Below are 20,555 nucleotides of genomic sequence, written 5' to 3' on the forward strand. Positions count from 1 at the left end.
TGCAAACCCCAGAAAGCGTTGCAACTGCTTCCTGTTCTCAGGTTCCGGCCATTCCTTGACCACCCGAACCTTGTCGGGATCCATGGAGATTTTTTCAGGGCCAATCACAAAACCTAAAAAGGAAGTGGTCGTCACGTGAAACTCACACTTTTCGGCTTTGATGAACAGTTGGTTCTGTAGTAACCTCTGGAGTACGGCCCTGACATGCTGAATATGTTCGGCCTCTGACTGCGAAAAGATCAATATGTCAACCAGGTTGACAAAAACAAATCTGCTAAGCATGTCCCCCAAAACATCGTTTACCATGTTCTGGAAAATGGCTGGGGCATTAGTCAACCCGAATGGCATCACCAAATATTCGAAATGTCCAGCTGGAGTGTTGAAAGCAGTCTTCCATTCATCCCCCTCCCTGATCCGGATTAAATGGTAAGCGTTGCGTAAGTCGAGCTTAGTAAAGATCTTAGCCCCCTTCAAAAGCTCGAAAGCCGAGGCGATCAATGGTAGAGGATACCTGTTCTTTATTGTTATCTCATTCAATCCTCTGTATTCTATGCATGGCCTGACCCCCCCATCTTTTTTATCCACAAAAAAAACCCCTGCCCCTGCCGGAGAAGTCGAGGGTCTGATGATACCTTCCGCCAGTGATTCCTGGATATAAGCTTCCATACTCTCCCGTTCAGGTCCTGAAAGGGAAAACAGGTGCCCACGAGGGGGAGACGCACCAGGAATCAGTTCAATAGCACAGTCATATGGCCGGTGTGGGGGAAGACCCACTGCTCGGACCTTGTTAAAAACCTCCTTCAAGTCCTGATAAATGACAGGGACTTTCGACAGATCAGGATAGACCTCCTCTGGTGCAACGGAGCTCCAGAGCTTCTGGGCGGAGCGTAGGCAGGAAGCATGACACGCTCCACTCCAACCCAATACCTTCCCAGAAACCAGTCAATGTGAGGGTTATGGAGTTGTAACCATGGTATTCCCAGGACCAGCGGAGGATCTGCTGAATCGATGACATAAAATGTGGCTCGTTCCTGGTGGTTCTCCAAGGAAACAAAGACGGGCGTAGTTACACAGCGAACTACATGCAGCGTAGTGTGGCTCAAAGACCTCACTTGGAGGGGTCTTTTCAGTGGTTCGGTCTCCAAGTGGAGCTCCCTGGTAAGAGTCTCTGAAATAAAATTAGCATCCGCTCCAGAGTCAATTAATACAGGCACTGACCTTTGATAAGGTGCTGATCCAATGATAACCCTGGTAACTGGTCTAGCCGCAGAGGATTTAACCAAAGTCCGGCTCAGTAGCACCTCTGGCCTTTTGATGGACACCCACGTGAGATGTGACCAGGTTCGCCACAGTAGAAACACAGTCGATGTAGCCTTCGACGTTCTCGCTCACCACTGGTAAGTCTCTGACGTCCCAACTGCATGGGCTCTGGAGTCGTCTGCTCCACCTGTGAACTTAAAACCGGTACTTGGAGCAACTGATCTGGGACAGTAACTGCCTGGGCCTGTGGGTGCCTTAGCCACCCCTTACCCAATTGTCTTTCCAGGTGCCGCTGTTCAGCCGAGGCTGCATCAATCAGTTCATCGAGAGTTCTTGGTTTCGTCCTATATGACAATGAGTCTTTAATTCGCTCATTTAATCCCAAATAGAACTGGTCATAGAGTGCAGCATCGTTCCACTTACTGTCGGCTGCTAGGGTCCTAAAGTGGATGACATAGTCCACCAGCCGACGAGTACCCTGTGTTAATCCGGCCAGACCGTAAAGAGACTCCGTCTGAGGTCTGACAGGGTCAAAAATCCAGGTTAATTGTTCGCCAAACAATCTCAAGTTCTGACAATACGGCTCACGTCTCCTCCAGGCTGCCGTACCCCAAACCGCCGCCCGACCTCCTAACAGGGATAACGCATACACTACTTTAGATAACTCTGTAGGGAAATCAGAAGATTGTAACTCGATCTGTATCTCACATTGAGTTATAAACGATCGGCTGACGCCCGGTTCACCGCCCGGCGGAGGCAACCGGGGCTCCGAACCCACACGCTGAGTGCGAGGGGGAGATTGCGGAAGTGGAATAGCTGCAGGATCTACTGACGCAGGCTGGGAGGCTAGTAACAACTGGGAGACGTTCGCGTTCAACTGGTCGAATGAACGAGTCATCTGGATTAGTGCATTCCCTTGCGCATCTATTACGCTTTCAACGCGCGCACGCCACGTCTCGCGAGTCAATTCTGTGGAGTCCATGGTGGTCGGATCGTTCTATCACAATTTACTCAGCGAGCGGGTCACGCTCGAATGAGGACTCCAAGAGTAAGCTACAGAATCGACTCGTTTTCTTTTTAAAACAATTTATTTCACGGTTTACAAAACAAAAGAGCTGCGCGAGAACGTCCACACCGCCGCGTCTCCGCTAAGGAGGAAAAGGGATGCGTGATTAGACACTATACGGACTGCAGGCAGATGAAGTAAATTAATAATATCACTTACGGAAACTGAAGCACAAGTTAGTAGGCGGGTGGCGGTCATAAGGTTTGTCGGAATAACATAAGCGGAATGAAGCCGTGGAGGAGGTTATGGTGAAGGAGTGTGCGTTCCGGTGAATGAAGCGGGTCAGATGATTCAGGCTGAGGCCGCAGCTGGGTAGCACCCAGCAGGGTAACAACGGATGACTTGATGTCCGGGTTTTTTCTTCGTAGAGCAACATCTGACAAACGGGTTCCACACTTGGCTCTATGGATAAAACAAAACATGCGACGCTCCCGACTAACGCAGCAACACAGTCTCAAATAAACTTTCGCCTGTGCGATCTTCTTTATACAGTCCTGGGCATTTGGCATCCAGATCACAAATAATCAAACTAAGAAATCCCACCAACAACAATCCACAAAAGGTTTCCGTGACAAACGCATTGGCAATCGTGACCGCTGGTCACCTGACGAATCAAAAACAAAACTCACGGCCAACTCGTTGATATATTAACTTCCTGAACCGAACGACGGTAGGGCAGCCCTGGTCAGTGATCCCGTGTTTAACGACGACGATCCGACGAGGGATCAGGGAAAAACTGAGAGAATAAATACCCACTCATAACAGGTGAAAACAATCCCAACAATCAAAACTCTGCCCCAACCGGAACTAACCCCATCAAAACAAAACCCCAACCGGAACTAAACCTGCCGTCATCACAGTGAACCCAGTTTAAGCAAACTCTTTAACCCCAGTAACTGAGGACGCACATGAACCCATCTAGCCTCTGTATTTCTCCCATTAGCAATGAACTTTAATGCTAAAAGTAAATGTCTGTTTCCTGGAGTCTATCCCAGATGCTCCCCAGACAACGACCCTGCCAAACTAAAAGGGTTGCGGAATATGATATGATACATAAATATACTACAAATCCCCTCCTCATGGGCCTTTTAATGCCCATCAATCTTGAAAGCGAGCGGCCAAGAAAGCTCCTCTTTGACTCATCATACTGCATTATATTAAATAGACATGAACTTCAACTTTAAGATGACAAAGCAAGGTTAAAGATTCACAAAATCTGTAGTAAATAGAACACCTAAGCTCTTCTTTCAGCTCCAACAGGTGATCCTCCCACGCTGCCTGTAAACAAGTACATTCAGTAACAAACCTCACATTTTATTCTACATAAGTGTCCTCTTTATCACAACAGATTCTTCACAGACTCCACACCAACCACAGGCAATCATGAAGGTCTGTGCTCCCATGTCATCCAGCATCTGCAATTCAGCTCATGCACATGCAAATTCAAACATCAGTGTATATCAACCATGCAGCTAAGGGCGGCGCTCCGCCCACACCCTATAGCCGTGTTGGTCAGCGCAGCCCCACAATATTAGGTGAGTGTGCATTGTTGGTGTAGCTGTATTTGGAATATTGGACTCTCCATCAGCTCCTTCAGCTCCATCGACTCCTCCTTCGTCTGTCACGGTTGTACTGGAAGCTGTGGCACTGCACCCTCTGCGTTGTCCTCGGAACCTCATCTGATGCCCTGCCTTTCCGCTAGCGACCCAGTTGGCCCAGCTTGCCTTCACGTTGAACACAGAGTCCCTCATTTCTGGACCGTTCAGGGCTCCAGCACACTTCTGCTGCACCATCCTCTATCCCCCTCAGACTGGTGCTCCAGCTGTGACCTGAGACCTGATAGCTGAGAGGCAGAAAGATCTGCACCATAGTGCAGCATAAACCATCCTACAGAGCTAGGGTTAGGGAAAACCCACAGTCGTAGCAGGTCATAAGACACACCCTTCTCTGATACTGAAGTAACCTGTGGATGGAGGTTAAGAGTAGGAGAGAAGTTGGTTAGAAAAGAGGTTAGGAAAGAAAATTAGTTTAAGCGAGATGTTTATGCTGACACAGTTTCTCCACTGCTGCTCTGTGTAGAGAGAAGGGTTGAAGCTGTTAATGTGAGCTTCCTGTGTACAACAACACACTGAGATGCAGAATGAAAATGGTTAAACCCTCATTATATAAAATCAACAACAATAAAACATTATCGACACGTGTCATGGGCACGTGTCATGGGTTTCATGAGCTCAGGGTTTTTGTCATGCACGTGAGGTAAGAGAGAAACCTCTTGCTCTATGAGAACTATAATTTAGAAAGGCTAGGCTGTGACCTTGTTCTGCTAAATGAGTCAGCAGTCTCACTCAGGGCCCATCAGTGATCTGGAGTTTGATCTTCTTTGTCCTCTTCTTTCTTGCAATGGAACAACACAGCTTTCCTGCGTATATTAATCATCTGTATCACATAGAAACTTGGTTGATGCATTAAACACTATTTTGTCAAGCAAAGCTTCATGCAATGTTAGTCTATGCGTTCGGCATATTCTTACAAGCTACACACTGAAATGCAATGTTCACAGTACTTTTTCATCCCTCTATTGTCATTGTCACATTTACACTTTCCTTTTCATTCACTCCTTGACTTCCCTTAACTCCTTTCCTCCCTCACATACCCTGCTCCTGTCACTTTTCTTATCACTCCACAATAAGTCCCGCTGTGAGATCATACTCCTCTATAGCGTAAGCTATTTACAATATATACAAAATCAAATTTTGTGCCAACTCGACCACAACCTTTCCCCCATGGATTAAGTTCACCAACTCCACCTGTGAACAAAAACACAACAGGAACAGAATAGTCCATTCTCACAGCAGATGCCACCCACACAAGTTTCCCAGTTACTAAGGACCAACATAAAGCAATAATCAAAACAATTTTTTACAATACATTTTCCCCCCCTCAATAGACAGATAACTGTCCATTGAATTTGAAGCCGATTAAATCACTAAATTAAGATGGATGGATAAAGGAACACTAGCAAAACCCTTAAAAGTAATTTCCTACACTTATTTATCCTACGTATTTATCTTTACCAGGGATCATCATCAGTCCCTGAATAAAACTGAGTGAATTTGAGGATGTCAGTTGAAAGTTGAACAAGTAGGATTAAGCTTCAGTAAATACTACAACGACATAAACTAACCCGATTACAAACACAGAGTCACTGCGATGTAGAAAACTTTATTGAATTCAAAAAGCATTGCGGATGCATTCATTAAGTGCCTTTATATATATATTAAATAAGCTGCATCCTCACAACCTATCAGAAGTGACACATGGACATAACACAACCTAGTTAACTGTTGGAAACGCAAAGCTATACCCTAGAAATACAAACAACCCCACAATTATTGCTACATCTAATTATAAATTCCCCTGTGACTGTCAGAGTTTGTAGCCATAACAAAACAGCTGTGGACGATAACTGAAGTATTGTAACCTATTAAAGAAAGTCCATATAAACCGACATACAGTCAAACCTCTTGGAGGATAAAGCACCGTCACTCTTGCTACTCAGTCTCTTCCCCAGACCTCCTCCTTCCATGCCGTAAAGAACACCACAGCCCTGTCACACTTGTTTAAGGCCTGCAGACTGATGACATCTATGTTAAATGTTTAGGAAAAGGATGGAAAGAAAAAATGAACTGAGACCTGGTTTACCCATTTGCTAAATGTGTCTTCTGCTCTGTTGGAATATATGATAGTGATGATAAGACCTAAGTGGAACCTCATCAAAACATGTCAAGGTGATCATTAAAACTGCAGCCCCGCTTAAACAGTAGACGGACTGTGCAAATTCTAAATGTAGTGTAGTGAGCTGTAGCTGCTTGCAGCACCACAATCCATAGCATTACAATACAGTACTATAGAAGGCTAAGCATTGTTGCAACAGTTACACCTTGCGGGTTCTGAATGGTTTGGTTTTCTCTTTTCTATCTATTGGAGAACTGGCACAGTAGCAGTGAAAGGCACACCTGGTTTTAGTCACCTTAAAGTTTGATGTTTTCTGTAACACATGAGAGCATGATGCGTTATACTATCTTACATATTGTAGGGATCAAACTACTGTTTACTGTATGAGGGAAACGTTTACACTCTCCTCAAATTCCCTTTGTAGCTGATTGACCTCCTCAGATACTTCACTCACTTTATGGTATGTGGGAGGCACTTCCTACAGTGTTGAAGCTTGTCTAGTGAAACTTTCTTACCTCAATAATGTGAATGAGTCATTACCAATATCATGAGACAACTGTCTACAGTTAGTGTTAGTTGGAGAGATGAAATGAGGCATGTCTCAAAGCCTGGTGCACACAGTCTCTTCATCCACATACTTCACATTCACATTTTTTTTTAACACTGTCAACCACTGAGCATCAGGTGGAGCATTTGTCAGCAGAGTGATTAAATTGGGAACGTTATCTTGAAATATTCTCTATACCTTTGTCTTTTCCTTGCCTGGTAAAATTGGCATATTTTTAATTTTTGAATCTTTTGGCAGGTTTAAGGACTAAGTCATTCTCCCCAGCCGACTTGTTTATTTTGTTTCCAAATTTTAGATATTTGTCTGAGTCTTAAAGTACTAAAGTGTGCAGCAAGGTGAAGTCACAGATTCAGAGGCCTCTGGCTTTTTGGCTTTTGATGGAGCCCATCCACAAAGTTCATGAATCCTGCAGGTGTCTGGTACTCTCTAGTAACCAGCTGAGGGGCCTCCACATTAATCAGCGGACCCCTTGGTCTGGGCACTCCTCGTGAGCCTCGTAGCCAATCAAAGCAATGGCTTCTTACGTGACCAGTCTTCCCACAGCAGTAGCATCTCACGCCTCCTCTGTGGCTGCCTCCTGTTCCTCTGCCTTTGTCTGCAGGGAACACTCCTCTCCTCATAGGAGGTCGTCTTGTCCACCCTCCTGGTAGAATTTACATCACCTGAGGTGTGGCCATGCCTGGTGGTGTAGGTGGGGTCTGAGGCACGCTGGCTGGTTGAGCAGACACCATCCTCGTCTCTCTTTTCTCCCCCTCTTCCCGCTGCTGCTGGCGTGTTGCTTCTTTCACTGCCTCCTTTGCCTGCTTCTGACGCAGCTCAACAGCATGAATAACATGCTCAGTTATTTGTTCTAGTGACAAGTTGCAAAGTCCCACAGTGTCAGTCAGATCATTCTGATCCGGTCTTGAAGGCCAGGGCAGATTTTGACACTTTGCCCCTTTGACCAGCAGAGGAAGTCCATCAGAAACCTCATTTACCCGTCCGTCAACCACACACACTGATTCCTCATCTGACTCAGCCCACAGTGATCTAACTGCTCTGTCACGCAGATCACTTTCACTGCAGGAATTTCCAATTGAAATTTTCTTTGTTTTTAAATAAATGTCGGGCAGTTCTAACAACTCATCCCTTTTCACTGCCCTGTCTGTCCCTTCTAGTTCAGCTACTGGGTGAACTGGCTTCTTTGTCCGTAATGGTTTTGTTTCTTCTGCATCCATCTGGGACGCATCTGAAAGAGACTTAATTATAGAGATATGATTAAATTGATTATCACCACATTGAGTCGTCTTTTTGCCCATCATTTTTTCACAGTTAATAAACAATTGCAACACTGCATTTTCTCTTTCCCGTTTAAGGCCTCGCTTTACAGATTTGTCTTTTATCTTATAGGTTTTTATAAAACCCTGCATCTCTGCACACTGCCTCAGATCAAATGTCCCCTCTGAAGGCCAGGGCGACGTGGATTCATGTGTCCGCTTGCTCCATTTGTCTGAGCATTTCTGAATTTCCTTCATCAACACCTCGACTGGAGACATGTTCCCATCCACAAATCTCATTATTGAATATGTACCTTTACTGAAGATATGATTTCAACCCCTAATTACACCTAATTATACTTGTAACTGAACTAATCCTAATCAGTGTTCATAACTGAAGTAAGTTCCCTGTCTTTATAACCCATAGTTAGTGAAAGGCAACATAAATATTAAACAGTTCAATTGTAATTATTGTAATTAGACACTCTTACTTTCTGGGTATCTTGGTTTTACCTCTGTTTTAAGCAACTGGCCCAATAATCATTCCTAGTGACTGTAGAGCTGATAAGTTTTGATTTGTTTTGAATAAACAAGTATGTCTGATGCAAAGATAAACTAAACCACTGCAGAAACGCCCACTTCAGAGCAACTGCTGAAGAAAAATGATTAGCATCTTATTGGAGCTGATCATGTGCTTTGTTTATATTACTAGCGTCAGAACGTCAAGGCGACGGACCCACATGCACGGCACGGACAGGGTGGGATATGAATAGCAAAAGGAATTTATTCCAACTCAGTGTCGAGATCAGGCTGGGTCATACACGGACAGTTCATACAGCGTTATACGGGAGCAGGCAGAATCAGTGTTAGGGACAGGCAAGGTTCGTACACGAGAGACTGATTTACAATACCAATCCGTCAGGCGTAGAGTCGTGGTCAGGCAGGCAGACGAGGTCAGTAACAGACAAGATCAGAAAACCAGGGCAGACAAGGCAGGAAGGGAATCGGAGGTCAAAAACAAGATACACGGTACACGACGGGACTAGATCAATGAACGCTGGAAAGTGACTAACACGCAACACAAGCTAAACAATCTGGCGAGGCACTAGAGAGAGAGATGGTGCTTAAATATACTGAACTGATTAATGATGACATGCAGGTGTGGCTAATGACCGGTAGAAACAGGGAACAGCTGTGACATGACATGAACAGGAAGTCCTTTAAACATAATGACGGAGATCAGAACCAAAACGTGACAGACCGGAAGGACTTCAAAATAAAACCAGGGACTAGAACCAGACACTACCGAACGTAAGGAACTTAAAATAAAACAAATAAAATAAATAAAAAATAAAATAAAACAAGGAACAGGACCAGGGACTGAGACAACTAGGTTTATACAAAATCAGCGTAATTGAAACCCTTGATTTAATGTGATAATGATGTCCCATGCTGTGCCTAACCCACATTAGGTCACAAATGGTGGTCTTGCTCATGAGAATGCAGCTGCTACAGCCGCGTAAGCAAAGAAAGACCTTTGATATAAATGGAGGAATGTTTATTAACTTTGCCCAAATAACCTAGTTAACCTAGAACCAGACAAAATGGAAACTGAAAATGAAAAAATAGAAGCTAAATCCCACCAATACACACTGACAGAAAGTATAACCAACACGCTGCAGACCACTACTAGTACACTGGCATGTAATAGTAATAATAGTAACAAGACTAAGACTTTACTGCAGTCTGCCGACTACGTGTCTATGTTTCTCCAATGCACACTCACACACACCCACACCCTAGCCTACTGCTAGGACTAGTACGACACACACACACACACACACACACACACACACACACACACACACACACACACACACACACACACTCTCGGGAGCGTAAACAACAGAAGAGGCACACAGCTGACGCCTCCACACCCTAATCTTAAAGACCTCATAGTTCCTTATGCTCCCAGCAGAACGCTTTGTTCTCAGAGCGCTGGGCTACTTGTGGTTCCTAGAGTGTTTAAATGTAGAACAGGGGGCAGAGCTTTTAGCTACCAAGCTCCTCCTCTGGAACCAGCTCCCTCTTCAGGTTCGAGAAGCCTACACACTTTCCACGTTTAAGATTAGGCTTAAACCCTTCCTTTTTGATAAAGCCTATAGTTAGAGATGGTTCAGGTCACTGGCAATGATGAATGAAGCATGTCTTTTTTAAGCTGCAATAGACATAGACTGCTGGGGGACTTAATATATACACTGAGCTCCTCTGTTTTCTTTCAATAACCTCCCATCATTTTTCTATGTTAAACTAACCTTGTCTCTTTCTCTCCAGTAGTTGTGTTTCTCCCCAGCTCTCTCTCTCTCTCTCTCTCTCTCTCCCCTCTTATTAGTCTTATCTTATCTATCTATAATATTATTAGTCAGTCCTGCAATGCGGGCATCCAAACAAGCTGAGATGTTACTAATCAGTCCCTCCATCCAGGTCATCCTCTGATGCAAATCATCCGAACGAGCTGAGATGTTAGTTGTCAGTCCTTCAATCCGGGCAATCCTCTGGTGTAATTCCGTCAGCCGAGTAACTATGGCCGCCATCGGCGTTTGTAGCTCCACGGCCGGTGGACATGCCAATGAGCCGGCCGCAGATTTTCCAATCTTTCCAATCTTCTGATAAAACAGGGCACCACCAAAGCCAATAATGAGTAGTCCTGTTATCAAAGTCCAAAATATGAATAGATCCTCTGCATCCTCGATAGACAGAGGCTCCAGACACACGGGGCACCAGGAATCCCACACGGCCCGCACTTAGCTGGAGGCAAAAGTCCCCAAGGGGCAGAGTGGTTCTCCCAGAGATTCTTTTCTTCGTGAGAACATTTTTTCCAATGCGCTGAGTGACCAGTTGATTAGCTCCATTTCCAAAAATGTTATTCCAGAATAGCAGATCAGGGTGCTCAAAAAAAGACAGGACAAGGACACTGCAAGCAAAAGCTTGCAGGATTTTTTCTTTTTATCTGAGACCTGGATGAGGCCAGTCAATCTTAGTAGTCTCACAGATCTTTTACCGAACATCTGTTCCTATTCTAGCGCTTTTAACGCTCCCTGCAGAGGAGGTGTGGCTGTGGTTTTTAAGGACAGTTTTAAGTGCAGATCATTCTCCTATTGGTTAATATTTCCTGTGGAGTCTTGCCTCTGAGGCTGATGAGGCGTGAATGTTGTTGAGCCAGGAGGAGGTGGATGAAGCATGGCCTCCAGATTTTCAAAGACATCTTTAAACAAACCCTCTATGACTTTCAGACTTCTGTTAACTCTGCTGAGCACAGCTATCTATCATCCCTTATCAGCGAAGAGGGGCACCGGCCCCAATTATTTTTTTAAACTGTCTCTGCTGTTCTGCAACCTCGTAAGCAAACACCCACTGTTTTAACATATAATATGTTTGCTGATCATTTCCAGCAAAAGATATCTTCTCTATATGCAGTCTTTTAACCAACCTGCACAGCCCTCAGCGATCAGACAAACCTCTAAAATGGTTTTAGAAAACTTCTCACCCCTTAGTACCTCTCTTGTCTCTAGAATTGTGAAACAAACACAAGCTACATGCTGCCCACTAGACATCATCCCACCAAGATTCATTAAATCAATTTTTTCATCCATATAATCCTACATAGTGATGCTCTGTGACTGGCCCAGGGAGTAGTTGCTGTTTCTTTTAAAAAGGACATTGAAACTCTTAAACATAACGTAACATCTTAAAGAAGCCCCACTTAGATACTGGTTCCCCGAACAACGTTAGGCCAGTTTTGGCAAAGCTCCTGAAAAAATGTGTATATGATGTTGTTCATGTTCTAATTACGCCTCTCGAGGAGTGCAGACGTGTTTTCTCTCTGCTCCCACTCTACTTTTGCTTGCAGTGTCCTTGTCCTGTCTGAGCACCCTGATCTGCTATTCTGGAATTTCATTTTTAAACATGGAGCTACTTAACTGGTTAGTTTCACTGGTCGCGCATTGGACAAAATTTTCTGTAGAAAGAAAATAATCTCCGGGAGAACCACTCTGCCCCTCAGGGTCTCTTGCTTCCGGCTACCTGCGGGACACGTGGGATTCCTGGTGCCCCGTGTGTCTGGAGCCTCTGTCCATCGAGGATACAGAGTATCTATTCATATTTTGGACTTTGATAACAGGGCTACTCATGATTGGCCCTGCTTTATCGGAAGATTGGAAAATATGCGGCCGGCTTATTGGCATGTCCACCTGCCGTGGAGCTACAAACGCCGATGGGGGCCATGGTTACTCAGCTGACGTAATTACACCAGAGGATTGCCCGGATTGATGGACTGAAAAGTAACATCTCAGACTCTTGGTCGGCCTCGGTTATACTTCTAAAAAAAAAACACTTCACTACACTGACGCAGATACACCCCCCACTTTACAGTCTCACCCTCTGCTCTCCGACCTTATCTATTCGTCCTGATGTACCCAAAAAGGAATTCCAGCAAGGTTTCCACTTGTACTTTGTGCCACTGTGTGTATGCGTATGTTTCTGTATTGTACTGTCTTTGTACTGCAACTTGCTACCACTGTCAGTTGGGACGTGGCGCCGCAAATTGCTGCCTGGGTGTGCCAACACCAAGACAAATTCCTAGTTCTGTAAAGTGCACTCTACATAACATGGCAATGAAGCTCTTTCTGATGATCAACTCCTTCCTCAGCTTTCAGCAAAATTAGCTATCTGATAGACTCCAGTCTGGGTTCCGTAAAAGACACAGTACTGAGTCTGCTATAAAAGTCCACAATGACATTTTGATAAGTCTTGACAAACACAGGCCTGTTTTTCTGCTGCTCGCTCTATACTTTTACACCAACTACAACATGTAGGTCTATTTGACAGATTGGTTCTAGAATGGTTTAGATTATGCGGGATGGGTGCTCCTGCAAGCAATTCCTTACCTCTTCACGAGAACACTGCCATATTACCCCTGTCCTTAGCTCTCTCTGTTGGCTGTCTGTTGAGTTCCACCCATTCCACCCGTTTTCTGTCCCCAAGCACAACACTAAGTGCTGAGGTGAATGTGCATTCTTTGTTCTGGCCCCACAACTATGGAACTTCTTACAACTGGAGATCAGGTTTTCCTCAGATCTAGTTGTCTAATCTAAACTAAAAACTTACCTTTTTAAATGTTGGACCTGGTTATTATTTTGTTTTATTATTGTATCATGTTATGTTTTATTTCTTTTTACAGTAATTTTATTTCTGTTCAGCGCCTTGGTCAACTTTATGTTGTTATCCGGCACTTTATCCAAACCTCACCGAGGCTTATTCTGGATAGGGGGACCAGACAAGGCTGCCCACTCTCTCCATCACTATTTTGTGATATTTATTGAACCACTAGCTGCAGCAGTTAGACAGCATGAAGAAATTACTGGAGTATTAACCAAATCAATAAATCATAAAATAAATTTATATGCTGCTGAAGCGACAGACTTCACTCCCCACAACTATCAGTCTAGCCGAATTCTCAGCACTTTCAGAAAGCTAAACTACACTATTAACTGGACGAAATCTATAGTGTTACCAATTAACCATAAGGTGAATAACATTTTCTCTACCACACTCCACTCGGGGACATAGATACTTAAGTACTGAATTATCCTCTAGGCTTGGGTGCCACGCCATGTTTGACGTGTTGGGGGATTTGCCTGGGTGCCAGGAGTGCCTGCATGCCCAAAAGGACACGGGCAGTGGGGCTGGTTAATTCTGGCATGGCCACATGGGGCCCGGCTTTCACCAGCTGGGACCGGCTTTCACCAGCTGGAGTGGTACCATTTCGAGGCTTGGCGTTTGTGTGTCACTAATTTCTACTTCTGTTCTTTCTACTTGTTTCCTGTAGTTGTGACATTAATAATACAAAATTCATATATTATTTTAGCATATTAACAAGAAAGGCATTGAGTTTTGTTAATATTTGCCCTTCTTGTGTTTTTTTTTTAAATTTATACTATATTTTATATTTTGTATATATTTTGTGAACTGTTGCTGGCAAACCCATACTTTCGTTGTACCTGTACAATAACAAGTTCTATTCTGCTCTATTTTATAACAGGAATAGGACAGAGGTGTAACATTATTTAATGAAGGGGCATATTTTAGTCTAACACTGTCCCGTTTTGCAGGGATACGTCTACAGTAGTGACAAGCCACTCTCCCAGCTGCAGCTACGAGACATCAGTGGAGGCTCGAATCCAAAAGGAAGAAGAGGAAATTCTTATGGCCAACCGACGCTGTTTGGATATGGAAAGCAGGTAAACCATCTCAAGTGAGGCATGGAGGCATTAAATCATTCTTTTTAGAAAGGTCTAAAGTTTTTACAATGATTTTCTTAATGCTGAGATAATCTTTGCAACAAGCTTCAAGTGTCATTCTTAAACAACAGCAGCTACTAACAACTTTCCTCGGATTACAGGGGTAGAGAAAAATAGTAACCCATGATCTAACTGCTGTAAAAAATTACTTTGAAATCTTTGTAGATTTTTTTTTATTATATGACATAATTATAATTATTAAGACTCTGTGGTCAAATGTGGCGAGTTTCTAAGCACAGCTTCTTATTAAATAAATATTGGCGGATTTAAATAGACTTAATATCCATGACTAGTCATTCCAACCCTTATATCTTCAGATAGCCCAGTGGTTATGCTCAGTGAATGTTGTTTTGGCTGCATGAGTTTGATCCCCTGTCTTTGTTCTTATGCAAAAAAATTCTCTGAAAGAAGTGTCAATTTCTTAGTTGTTTTCTGTTCACTGCAAAGTTGTAATCGCTCTCTAGATCAAGACAGACCTGCGCCACAGCAGCAACATTGTTGTTTTTATTCTCCTCAGCTTTTTTCTGTCTTTAAATAACAGGCATCTCTTCAGAATATGTACACACCCACCACTACACTGAATGCTAAAATGTGTTTAATTTTGTGTTAGACTTTTATTTTAAAATGGTTTCCACAGAACAACTTTATTCTACTTCTCAGAGACTGATGTCTGACTATTGAAGATATTTTATTGGATTTGTGCCTCTTCAAAATGTAGTTGTGGAAATCTTTAATTACAATTTTAGACTAGTCATAAGTACATTACAGATATTTGTAGTGTGAAACATGTCTGTCCTTTAGATGTTAAGTCCACTTGTTAATAGAGCTTTGACAAATTGAAACAACCATACCGTTTAAACTGCATATAAGCAGCTCGGCAGTCGCGTGACGTGTCGCTCGCATTGGTCTTGTATTGTCTCTATGACAACAGCGCCGCTGCAGTACATCATTGATTGAGCTCAGCAGCAGTTTTACTGACAGGTCAAACTCTTAATGCTCAGTATCCACATCAAATAGTTAGTTTTAACTTTAGTAATTTAGCACACACACACTTTCTTTCATAATAAAAGCCCAAATTCTGATCTTCAGCTTTAAACAGCAATATCTTACATTTTAGTAATTAAGCGCATACACTAACCCTAACCTTCCATATCCATTCAAAATAAAAGCACCAATCCAAACCTTTAGCCTAAATTTTGCTTTTGACTGCTTAATTATGATGTGTTAATCAAACTATATTATTGTCCAGCAATTAACTGTGCGTGCTCCCTGCAATACCCCAACTTTTCTCAATTTAAATTCAAACTTCAATTCAACAATTCAACTACTTTCTCTGCAGCTACTGTCAGCTGTTTTAATGTTTTCACAACTTTCAACTATTTTTTCACCTCTACACTTTATTTAGCTGTTTTGATACATTCAGATATATTTGTTCAATTTCAGCAAACCTTTTTCAGCTTTACCCAATTTGAAATTCAACTGCTTCTGCTTCTTCTGCAAATATTTAGTTCTGTCTAAACAACTTTCAATTCTCTTAAGGTACATTCATCTATGCTTTAATTGCTTAAGCTACTTTCAGCTATGTTTTAAATGTTTCAGGTACCTTCAGCAATGCATATGCAAGCATTCACTGTACATTTGCCTATGGGAATGACTTATCTAGTTAGCTTAAATATTTACAATTATATAACCGGGGTCTAAAGTTTTGTAAATGCGGTGGGAGCTCCGTTTCCCTAACTGTTACATATTATTGGTGTTTTTGTTTTTTTTTATACACACTGCACATACATATCACAAGTTATTGTAGTGTAACAGACCTAGAAATGATGTGACCCAGAACAACACACACAAACTTCATTAAGAATAAAAGCTAGCTGCTAAATGCTGCTGATAGCCACCGAGGCATCATCGGAATAAACGTGTTCAAGCATAGGCATAGGTTACTGAGTTCATCATCAGATCAAACATAAAGATAATACAGAAACTCTGAGTCCATCGCTTAGAAGTGAAGACATAAATAAACAGTCCTGAGCGTCTTTGACACTCACTAAACATGAATGTACAGCCGTAGCACTTAAAGGTGTCAGCCTTAACGGCAATCACCTTTCTTTTGTAAGGCTGTATCACCTGGTTTTTAGCGCGTTGGAGCTGTGTTACGTCTTTTTGGCCCCACACTGGCCCCTATGACGCTGTCCTAGACTCATGTTATGTAGGCCCATGAAGAATGACGTATTAACACCTCCGTGGCGTAATGGTTTGTGTATTGTTTAACAGCCTTGATGTGTCAATTTTTTGTTCCGGGTTCGAATCTCTGTGGAAGCAGAACTTGTAATTATTGAACATTTTTATATTTTGGCATACAAGATAATAACCAGTAATTAATAGGGCTGGCTGCCTGTATTATTTAGCAGACAATTATAGTATTTAGTATAGTAGTATTTCCAAGTTATGGCAATTTAAAACCGAAATAAGCAGCTGTACTGTATGCTTAGACGGACCGAGTGCGCGCTGCAACGTACAGCGTTCAATTTTATTAGATATTATTCCTTTGGGAGAATCAGATGTTGCAAATAAATCTGAGCGACTCTGGATTTTGCCAACTTTGAAAGCTCCGGTAAATAAATACGTTTTACGAAGTGTCCACATTCTGTGGCGTTCTCATGTGCTCTGGGAGAGCGTTCCACAGACTAGGTGCAGCTGAGCGAATTGTCCAATCTCTTTTGAGTTTTGTCTTTGGCCAAATAAGTGTAAAACAGTCCATGCAGAATCAATATATGCAGAACAAACAACTTGCTGCATTAATGAGTCGGGGATCGGAGAGACCTGGCGTTCTGGCATACCACAGAGAGAGTTTATTACAATTTTTTTTATTATATAATATTCTCTACAAGTTAGCAGTGGTAATCTGCCAGACTTGAGTTAAATACCATAAGAAGAGCGTTTAAAAAAAGTCAAGTGAAAGGTTTTGGCATCCCACAGCCTACGTAGGTCATGCTGCCCGATCTCCCGTGGAGCTTTTTCTTTGTCTCGAAGCTAAAGTATTTTACACCTATTGACCGAATGGAGACAATATGTGAATGTCTCTGTGCCAATACGGAGTAGGGGGAAGGGATGTGAAGTTTGCTTTTGCGACTGAACCAACATCAGACTCCGTGTTAACGACGCAGAGCGAGTTCCAAATCCACTGTGTTGCCTGTGTAATAATAGTAGTAGTAATAATAGTTATAGTATAAGTTTGTTTTTCTGCAGATATTGTGGTAAATGTCATTACGGTAAAGTAAAATGTTGGAGCTTCCGTTTAAAAGACACATTGACTATGTCTTACTGTTTTAACTGTTTAACTTGACCACCTTAAAAGTGGTCAAAGTGGTTTATGCCGCAGAGGAGGAGTTATTTTCGTTTTCATTCAGTAAAAAACGTTAACATCTATGTAATAAAATCCTTTTACAGATATTACATGAATGTCCATAAGAACAGCGTTTAAAAGCAGTGAAGTGAAAGGTTTTATGTCAGGAGTAATAATAAGAAAAAGACTATTACTTTTAGAAGCCAGATGCTGTGTGACTACTACTACTGTAGTGTACAACATCACCGTCCGCTATGCCCGCCTTGTCTTTCAATTATTGGAAGCACTTTCTCTAGACCGGAAATTAGAGTGTTGCATTGCTTTGCTGTAAAACTGTTCCTCCAGTAAAACCTCATGGCTGATATAAGTTGCTCCTTGGTGCTGGGCTTGGCTTCTCTGCGAATAAAGTCTTTCAGCAGATGCCATACTAGCTCTATGGGGTTCAGATCAAGAGACTCTGCCGGTGTGCGCACCCAGTTGATTCCTTCCGCCTCCAGACAGGCTCTTGCAGCGACACTGTGCGTTTGATTATGGACTCCTCGAAAAACTGTCTAATCATATTCCCCTCGAAAATAATCATCGGTCCTGGTCCCCACCTAGAAATCATTCCGAATGAGTGAACCATGGGCGCCTGCCTAAAGCTACGTTTCTTACGAGCTGTGACCCAGTCATTACCCAGCTGCCTGGGGCCGGCCGGGGGACTGGTGGCAGCTAAGCTAGGAGGCTCTGCACCGGCTAAAGGGGCCTGGCTAGCTGGCCTGTTTTCCAAGGAGCGAAATCAAGACTCTAAGTCTAACAACCTTGCCTCCAACCCTGCAACTAGCATACACTTATTACAGATACCATTACCATCACTAAAGGAGGCAGTGTCACAGTTCACGTCACTTAGTCACGTTTCTCAATCAGTTCCGGTTTTATTTTGTACCACTTCCTGTTCAGTGCCCATGTTTTCAGTTCCAGCTTTACTTCCGGTTTTAGTTACTCACCTGTGTCCTGTTAGTAATTACTCACCTGTATTTAATCACCCCCTCTTGCCATAGTCCTCTGCCAGATTGTCTACGTTGTTTTCTTGACTAGCATTCCAGCATCTTTTGTACTCTTGCCAATCGTGATTGACCTTGCCTTGCCACCGACTCTGCCTTTAGCACAGCCTCCGAAAACCCAGTGCTGTAAGTCTGACCATTGCCTGTATTTTGACCTTGTCTTCGCCTCGCCAAATGACCTCTGCCTGTCTGACCGTGATTAATAAAACTCTGATCTTAACCAAGCCAGCGCTGTGCATTTGGGTCCTTCCTCCATCGCTGTTTGTGACAGGAAGAGGATAAGCTAAACATAAGACACACCGAGCACCGAACAGAGCAAGAGGGAGAGGAAAAGGGTGAAGCCTTAGCAGGAAAGTAAGCTAGGTGCTACGCTAGCAGAGAAAACACTTAGATAACAGTGAAAATTAGCAGGACGTTTAATGAAAGGAAAGGATGCTTGATGCTTGTTTTGCAACTTTTAGCAGTCCCTACCAGATATAAAATGATAATATTTAGAAAAGAGCGGAGAGTATCGCCATACACACACAGTGGCAGCAATTGTTGGAGATATGCGAGGAGAATTATAAAATTATAATAATTGGATTTATAGCTCCTGGGCGGAGATACCAATTATGTCTATAATTTAGATTCACAAATATGGTTATTAGTTTAAATATATATAACTATATGACAAATGTCTATAGTTTAATAAGTGAAACACCTAACTATTATTGATTTAATAATTATTAATTGAATTAATAATTACTTAATTTACGGGGCACCACCCTGTTTCCAGGGACCAATAGCCAATTTGGAATTTCTGCCTAAGCCTGACAGTAGGACTCAAATGTACAGCTCAGAGACAGAGTTCAGAGTGCACTTAAGGTCTTTTCTGGCAGGCAAAGGCAGGTACAGGTCGGTACACGGTAGGTCATAAGCAAAGGTACAGACCGCAGTAAAGAAGAAGGCGTTCAAGATCAGGCTCAGGTCAGAACACGATGCAGCAAAAAAAACGAATGGGAGAGTTGTCTCGAGCATGTATCAGATCCCGTGACCAATGCCAAGCTGCTTATCGGCAGTTTAAATGGACTGCTTGTTTCAATATGTTAAAGCTTTATAAACAACAATCTTGTTTCTATCACCTTAGGAACATTGCTAAAATTAGACCCATGCTAAACTTCCGTGATGCTGAGACTATTATTCATGCTTTTATTTCTTCCCGCCTAGATTACTGCAATAGCTTATTTTCCTGTCTAAACCAAAAGAACTTAAGCCGTCTACAAACTATTCAGAACACAGCTGCTAGACTGCTGACGCGAAATGGGAGGTTTGACCATATCACCCCCGTACTGGCTTCTCTTCATTGGCTCCCTGTTAAGTTTAGGATTGATTTTAAGTTTTTAATAATTACCTACAAAGCCTTACATGGTTTAGCTCTTGAATACTTATCTGACCTCCTGGTTCCATATAAACTCTCACGCAACCTGAGATCAGCTAACAAAGTATTGCTATCGGTACCAGTACAGTGGCAGCGGTTCAAAGTGACTAGGGTTTTTACTGCAGTACTGCCGCGTCGCCACGGCGCAGCGAGTGCGTCGCTGACTAAAGATTTTTAATCCTGCAGCCGGCTGGAAAAAATCAGGACGCTAGTCTCGTTTTAACCACCAGGTGGCGCAGCGTTGATTAGAAGCCTCCAAAGCACTACAGCGTAACTGAGGTCCGACTGTTCATTTCTACCTGTAACACACATATATTACACCAGACCTATTTTACTATTAAGTCTTTACTATTAAGTATCTGTTGTGTGCTAAAACATGGGGAGTGTGAAGGGCAACAACTTGTTGATGTCACGATCTGGGTTTTGTTTCCTGTTGTTTCCTTGTCTTATTTTGGTTCCAGGTTCCATTTCCGGTTTTATTTTGGTAGCACTCCCAGTTTCTGTT

The 20,555-nt window shown here is 42.9% G+C and overlaps 1 protein-coding gene across 9 annotated transcripts in view; it reads left to right on the plus strand.

Annotated features, from left to right (window-relative positions):
- amot (angiomotin) overlaps nucleotides 1-20,555 on the plus strand; it is a 162,924-nt gene that overhangs the window by 128,789 nt on the left and 13,580 nt on the right. For 8 of the 9 annotated variants that reach the window (XM_029172838.3, XM_029172837.3, XM_041073644.2 and 5 more), the window contains one exon: nucleotides 14,056-14,184. In XM_029172838.3, coding sequence (XP_029028671.1) covers nucleotides 14,056-14,184 — 129 coding nt within the window. Of the gene's footprint in view, nucleotides 1-3,674; nucleotides 3,862-14,055; nucleotides 14,185-20,555 lie in introns of those variants that run through there. The other variant, XM_055502058.1, reaches the window with a different exon arrangement.

The sequence above is a fragment of the Betta splendens genome, chromosome 14, assembly GCF_900634795.4.
Source record: "Betta splendens chromosome 14, fBetSpl5.4, whole genome shotgun sequence".
Classification (NCBI taxonomy): Eukaryota; Metazoa; Chordata; class Actinopteri; order Anabantiformes; family Osphronemidae; genus Betta; species Betta splendens.